The sequence below is a fragment of the Zingiber officinale genome, chromosome 6A (genome assembly GCF_018446385.1).
Source record: "Zingiber officinale cultivar Zhangliang chromosome 6A, Zo_v1.1, whole genome shotgun sequence".
Taxonomy (NCBI): domain Eukaryota; kingdom Viridiplantae; phylum Streptophyta; class Magnoliopsida; order Zingiberales; family Zingiberaceae; genus Zingiber; species Zingiber officinale.
The window spans coordinates 64,543,517-64,551,394 of record NC_055997.1 but is presented as its reverse complement, the minus strand read 5'-3'; the positions used below and the strand labels follow the sequence as shown (position 1 = coordinate 64,551,394).

General features: G+C 34.6%; 1 protein-coding gene across 1 annotated transcript in view; it reads right to left on the bottom strand.

Moving 5' to 3' along the window:
- Positions 1-3,498: 3,498 nt before the first annotated feature.
- LOC121994859 (brix domain-containing protein ZK795.3-like) overlaps positions 3,499-7,878 on the bottom strand; it is a 44,918-nt gene continuing 40,538 nt past the window's right edge. The window contains exon 8 of the mRNA XM_042548756.1: positions 3,499-3,806. Within this exon, the coding sequence (XP_042404690.1) occupies positions 3,499-3,806 (308 nt within the window). The remainder of the gene's footprint in view (positions 3,807-7,878) is intronic.

Sequence of the window (7,878 nt, the reverse complement as noted above, 5' to 3'; positions counted from 1 at the left end):
CTAATTTCCTCTAACACAAATGACAAATTTCTTATATGTAGAGTCAACTGTTCTTGCATATGTTATGTCATAGTCGAATCATCGACACAACTATGGATTAGATCTCCTCCTTTTATCTCTTGATGAAGGCATTACAGGTTATAGAGATGATTCACTGGAAAATGTTAAAAGAAATGAAATTGAGGTATTAACTTTAGTTAAACTGCTACTTTCTAAGGCTATGGTATAATTACCATGTTAGGAATTCTTCTTTTATTAATTGAATTTAGTTATTTCTTGATTTTTTTTATGTGGCGGTTCTGTTATATTATTATGCTCTTAGTAATCTAGGTTATTATCATTTCATATTACATTTTTTATTTATTTTGCAATGCATAAGTTATTTTTTACTGTTAGATACTATTAATTTAATCATGGCTGTGAAAGTTGGTCGCCGTATATGGATACCCCAACTGGATACGCACATGCATAAACCATTCCAGTTTTTCTCATAAAATTAGTTTGTAGGTCCAATTCTGGCTGATGACTCATCATCTGGTCCTAACATATATTCTCCTAGGAAACATCATGATTATTAAAACTTCAGTGAGTATGACATTCAAGTAGAACATCTTTTTTATTATTATTCTTATTCTGAAATAGAGGAAGTGATTTCCAACATCTTAAGATTTTGAGATATTCAACCATATATATCTTTTGCTGGTAAACACATTACTGTAAGACTAACATTTTTGTGATGATTATCAGTTAAGTTTGTAGTGAATATACATTTAGATAGTAGTAATTATTAGTTTAAAAAGTCTTATTCTAAACTGCACGAAGTGATTAACAGTTTAGATGGTTTAATGAATTAGTTTGTTCTTGTTTTTTTATAGAAATAAAGTAATGTTGAAACTGGTTTTGTATACTACTTTGTGGTTTTCATACAAACTGCACATCCGTAAGATTTGAGATCTTACTTGAGTGTTGAATTTTTGCACATATATATATATATATATGATATGTTAGCGTGTGAAACAGTGATGGATCATTAATATTATGTAGACAAAAGGTACATGACTTCCTCTATGATTCCTTCTTTTGTTGCTATTGTTAGCTATTCTAGCTGCTTGCTATGATTGTAACTATATTTTTTTTACAGTAAAATAGAGAAAGCATGGTTTGCAAGTCTCTGAAATTCTACATTCGATATCAGTATGCAGAAAAGGGATCAGAGAAAGCATGGTTATGGTATGCTTCTGTATAAACTTAACATATTGTAAAAACATATGTGTATTTATTATTCTTTCAAAACAAGTTTTTTCATACATATAATAGTGTATTTCTTTTGATATCAATAGGTTGTTGATCTCCTAGTGTCTTATCAAAGGGGTGAAAATATTGAACTTTTTGATGGAGTTGGTGTGGGGAAGACTAGATTTATTATAGAACTGATGATCAATAATATTGGAAAAGATTGGTATGAAAGAATCAGCAAGTGAGAAAAAGAAGTTCAATGAAATCCTACAAGTTGAAGATGTGGGTTGATAATAATTAAGTGCAATCCTACATGGCATGAACCACCATCACAAGTTTCTAGCCTTTTGGCTATTGTTCATTAGTTGTAAATGGAGCTTATTTGTTTATTTGTATTGAGATAAATTTTATTTGAACATGAAACATGTTTCTTCTTTTGTGATTGTAATTCTTGTATAAGTAACATTCTGAATGACATTGATATGTGGAATATTTTTTTTTGTGATTATGATTCTTTATTATATATTTATATTGAAATATGATATATTGGTATTAAAAGATAATAATTTAAAAGACAACGGTTTAAAATCGTTGTTGTTGTCTATCACCCTCAAAGACAACGATTAAAAACTATTGTCGTAGCCCCAAAAATGGTTGTAACTGGCAATGTTATTAAAAATGCTCTAAACAACAACAGTTTTAAACCGTTGTCTTGTCATTCAAAGACAATGGTTTAAAACCGTTGTAAAACTGTTGTCTTTTCATTCAAAGACAATGGTTTAAAACCGTTGTCATAGCCCCCACTTTTAACAACACTGCCAATTACAACGATTTTAAAGGGCCTACGACAACAGTTTTTAACCATTGTCTTTTAATATTTTAGTTGTAGTGTAAGTTGAATTTAAGTTTGTATATTTAAATTTGGTTAAATTCTTAAAATCTCCGGCAACATATTGTTGTACCCAATAAGCTTGAAACAGATTTAGTTATGTTGAGATAGCCACAAAACATAATGTTGAGGTGCAACAGATTCAACAAATGAAAGTCCCCTCCGCCTCAATTGAAACTGTGTCAATCAATCACGGGGAAAAAATCAGAGAAGTTCAACCCTCCAAATTTAAATACCTTGATCTAGCCAATACATTAAAGAAACATTTTATTATTATCCAATGTCCCACCATTGCCAAAATTGTCACAATTCTGGATCGAAAAAGACATGCACTTCAAAGCCTCCAGGGATGAAAATCACAATAGTATTTTCCTCAGTAGAATCTTTAGAACCATAAAAAGAAAAGAAAAAAACAAAATCTTGAAATGATGAAAACTTGAGGGAATTTGAATTATTGTAGTAAAAGATGATTACGTTTACCTAGACTTATAGTTCGTTCTTAAATTATGTGAAGGGAGATAAATCATAGGTTCAATTTATAGTCGAGTCTATGATTCAATAGTTAATAGGAAGCAAGTACAACCAATTTATATTCAAACAACCATAACAAAGTTTCACCTTAAAAAACTCAACATACTGACGCAAATTAGGATGGCAAGGTTTTCCCCAAAGAGATGTTAACTTTGTTGCTAATATTCAAGGAAAAATTATGTATGATCTATGAACTATTAAATATATGTTAGTAGAAAAAGGCCAATAATGATATTCTTTGAGAATAGTATATAAAAACATGTGGAGATGTTGCCATGCTGTGGTTGCTTCTGCAACGAGATGCCTCTGCAGGCTACATGTAGGATGAAAGAATGGAACCAACGATGTTCGTGTGGCGGTCTAGAAGAAGAATTTAAAGGTGGTGAAGCACATTGTCAATTCTTCCCTCTCGGCCAAAGAGCTCCTCAATGAACAATATCGAAGGAAACATGCATTTGATAGTTCTTGTAAAACTTAAGCCACATGAATTCTAGACAACCGAAACAAGAATTCGAATATAGGAAATATTAATGAAAGAATTCACATATGTTATTAATGATAGCATATGATATATATAAATACCATTACAAGTGAAAAATAGGAAAATACATAAATTAGGAAAACAATAAGTATTTCCTAATAATAATTATTCTCTAATAATTAAGAAACAAATAACTAAAAATAGGAAAATATATAAATTAGGAAAACAATAAATATTTCCTAATAATAATTATTCTCTAATAACTAGGAAACAAATAACTATTTCCTAATAATAATTATTCCCTAATAACTAGGAAACAGATAATTATTTACTTATAATAATTATTTTCTAATACACTCTCTCAAGATGGTGTCTCAGAAATGACATCAATCTTGCTGTAAATAGCAAACAACCGAGGTCGAGAAAGTGACTTTGTAAGTGCATCAGTCAACTGATCCTCAGCAGGAATATGAGTAACTCGTAGTTCAAAGGCTTGTACCAGATCACGAACAAAGTGATAATTAATAGCCAGATATTTCATCCGAGAGTGAAAAATAGGATTAGCTGAAAGATATGTGACACCCAAATTATCAGTAAACAGCACAGCAGGCGTGGTAATCGGAAGAAACAGATATGTCAAAAGTGACTTAATCCATTGGATCTCAGTAGCTGCAGAGGCAATGAAACGATATTCAGCCTCAGTCAAAGAGCGTGCAACTGTGTGCTATTTGGTAGATTTCCATGAAACCGGATTAACGCCTAGACAAATAATATATGCACCAGTAGAACACCGATCATATGGATCTCCTGCCTACTCTGTATCGGAGAAACCATGAAGAGTAAAAGGTGTATCTGCAAGAAGACGAATGTCAAGATCCCTAGTACCATTGAGATACTGAAGTAGACGCTTCACAGCACCTCAATGCGTCTCTAAAGGATCATGCATAAATTGTGAAAGCTTGTTGACCGCAAAGGAAATATCAGGACGAGTCATACGGAGATGTTGTAAGCCTCCAACCACTTATCGGAACTTAGTCGGATCAAAAGGTGAATACCCATCATGCAAAGTAAGACGAGAGCCAGCAGCAATAGGAGTGAAGACCGCCTTGGAGTCAAGCATGTTGTGTTTGGAGAGAAGATCAGTGACATACTTTTGCTGAGACAAGAGAAGACCATTTGAGGTTGGGCGAACTTCAACACCGCAGAAGAGGGAAAGAGCCCCAAGATCCTTAATCGTAAATTTTACATGAAGTTTACATACTATGACGTCAACAAAAGAAGCATCAATCCCTTTAATGATTAGATCATCAACATATACAAGGAAATAGATAACAGTATCATCCCGAGAATAAACAAATAAGGAGGTGTCAGCTCGGGATGCGATAAAGCCAAGAGATACCAAGAAAACGCGAAGCTCCAAATACGAGGCGCGCGGAGCCTGCTTCAAGCCATAAAGCGCCTTATGCAAACGACACACATACTCCTGATGGTATCAGAGCCCTAAGCTTAACGGCAACCCTTTTTTCTCTTTCTTTTCTCCACAATACCTACCAGCCGCCTTCTACAATGGCTACCGCCGATGACATCAACCGCCGACTATCTCTTACAAATACTCCTGATTCTCCTACCACTCTTGTGGTTCTCAACGTCAATGCTCAGGCACCGTTGAAACTCACCACCTCCAATTATTCTGCCTGGCGCTTGCAGTTCACATCTCTTCTATTCGGATATGACTTACTGGGTTTTGTTGATGGCTCACGTCCCTGCCCCCTGCGCAGATAACGGCTACAGATGTCACACTCCCTCAGGCGAATCCTAATCATATTCTTTGGCTCCGCCAGGATCAACTTCTCCTCAACGCTATTATAGGTTCGATGTCTCCTACTCTTATGCAATTTATTTCTTCATCAACTTCATCTAGAGACGCATGGCAGATGCTGGAGAGAACCTACGCCGCTCCCTCACGTGGCAGGATTATGACTCATTGTCAAAATCTTGCCAGACCTCAACAGGGTAACATATCTATCACTGATTATATAAAAGATATCAAAAGAAATATTTACGCTCTTCTGCTTATGAATGTCAAAGTTGACTTTGATGAGCTCTCTATTCGTGTCCTGAATGGTCTTAGCCAAGATTACTGCAATATTTCACATTCTCTGATACCATATTGACGAAAGAATTCACATATGTTATTAATAATAGCATATGGTGTATATAAATACCATTACAAGTGAAAATAGAAAAATACATAAATTAGGAAAATAATAAATATTTCTTAATAATAATTATTCTCTAATAACTAGGAAATAAATAACTAAAAATCAGAAAATACATAAATTAGGAAAATAATAAATATTTCCTAATAATAATTATTCTCTAATAATTAGGAAATAAATAACTATTTCCTAATAATAATTATTCCCTAATAACTAGGAAACAAATAACTATTTACTTATAATAATTATTTCCTAATAGGAAAAATAAAAACATATGAGAATGGATCTTCGTTTCATCGAAAATATGACATATAAGAAAGTAAAATATATAAGCATAATATGACAAGGAACCTAATTGAAGATTCATCCTTGTCTTTAGCGTCGTTCAGAAATAATCCCTGTAGAAGAAGATGCAGTGGAAAGAAAAGAAAGGTCTTCCAAGAGGATTAGGGGTGACGACGCCAAAAAACATTAGGTTAATGGAGAACCAAAAGCTCTGTCAAGATTCTTTCCTAAATCCTTGGGGACCAACCCTACATATAGTGAATATCTATTATCAACCCATAAATAATAATAGATGCGGGACTATAAATTCATATATATACTGAACATCTATTATTAGCATATAGATGATAATAGATGCGGGATTACATTCTACACATATAAAGTCTACATCCAACAACTAAAACCCAATAAACCTAAGTTAGATCACTTTAATAGGTATGATTTGTACTCATATGCACAACTTGTAGGACCGTTGCGGCCGGCTAGGAGGGGTTGTTGGATAGTCCTGTAGAATAAAAAAAAAAACCCTTCCCGACTTTTCAAACTAACAATTGTAAAATAATCAAAGCAGTAAATTAAAAGCAGAAAAAGAAAGAGGCACAATTGTTTACTTGGTTACAACCGGGGAGGTTGTTAATCCAAGGAAAGGATGAAGCGCACTATCAATCTCCTTTAGGCGGAGAAGCCTCTTACAGCGTTGAAGCACAAAAAAAAAGAAGCTAATCTAAACAGTGGAAAGCGCACAAGCATTGTTACAATTTCTGAACTGATGATGAGCTTCTGGACCAAAGCTATATTTATAGCCTTGGTCGGGGCGCCTGGAAGGGGTTCCGGGCGCCCTGGGGGGATAAAACTTTATCCCCAACGTTCAGATCACATTTGACGCGATCTGGTCAAAATCTCTGGTCCGGGCGCCCCGGAGCCAAAAAGTCAACAGCGGTTGACTTTTTCATCCGGGACCTCTGCTCCGGTTCGGTTTGGCTCGGTCCGGGTCTTCTACTCCGGATCCGTTCGCTTGGGTGATCTCTGCCATCCGGAAAAGGGCTCACCCGAACCCAACTTCCGGTCTTCTCGAGCAGCCTTCCGCTCCGGCTTCTCGTCCCTCGGAATCGCCGTGTGTTTCCTTCTCGTTCACCGGCGTACTCATCCGCAGTCTTCGTCCCTCGGTCGCACCCCATGCCGACCTTCTCGTTAGCTGCGTCTCTTGCTCCCCGAGCAATCTTCCGCTCTGGCTTTCGTCCCTCGGAACCACCGCACGCTTCCTTCTCGTCCACCGGGGTACTCTTCCTCAGCACCTCGTCCCTCGAACGCACCGCGTGTCGTCCTTCTCGCTAGCTGCGTCTTCCGCTCGAGTACCTGTGCTCCTAAGCTCCTGCACACTTAGACCCAAGGTTAAAACAACACAGGACCTAACTTAACTTGTTGATCACACCAAAACAATCTTAGGGTTCCAACAATCTCCCCCTTTTTGATGTGATCAACCCAAGTTAAGCTAGGGTCAAAAATAGATATGAAAAGTGAAATAATTTATATTGCAATTACATGCAACATGATAGAAAAAATTAAATTTTAAAATTTTAATTTTCAATATCTACCTCCCCCTATACTTATACTTTTTCTTCTCCCCCTTTGATCACATAAAAAATTGGGGTTGCAAGAAAAATCTAAGGGTTGACACTTAGAAATTTTATAAAAGTCTATTTCAATCATTTTCAGAAAAAAAATATTTCCAAGTCAAGGAACAATTTCTAAGTCATTAAGAACTTTTGAAAAATTTTGAGAATTTTGAAATTTTTGAGAAAATTTTCACAAAAGCAATCTCTAAATATCAGAGAAAATTTCTAAGTTAAATAATTTTTCACAAAAAAAATTTGAGAAATTTCTAAATTTTTTGAAAAAATTAAGGCAGAAAATAACTTTTGACTTATTCTTTATAATTTTTTTTTATTTAAGCAGAATTCATTCTCAAGTTACTACAACATATCTAAATTTTCATTTTAATCTTTCATTATTTTTTAGATCATAATTTTTTAGATTTAAAGCAGACAGTATTAAACATGAAAAAAATTGTATCATGTTAATTTCTATTATTAGTTTGTCGAGAATCTTTAATCGACAAGATATTGTTCGAAATTCTTTCCACTCATTATTATTTACTGATTCTTTAGTTTTTAATTAGCAAAACTCTTTCGAGAAAGTAATTTATAATTCGAAAAAATATTCAAAGAAGGTTTTCG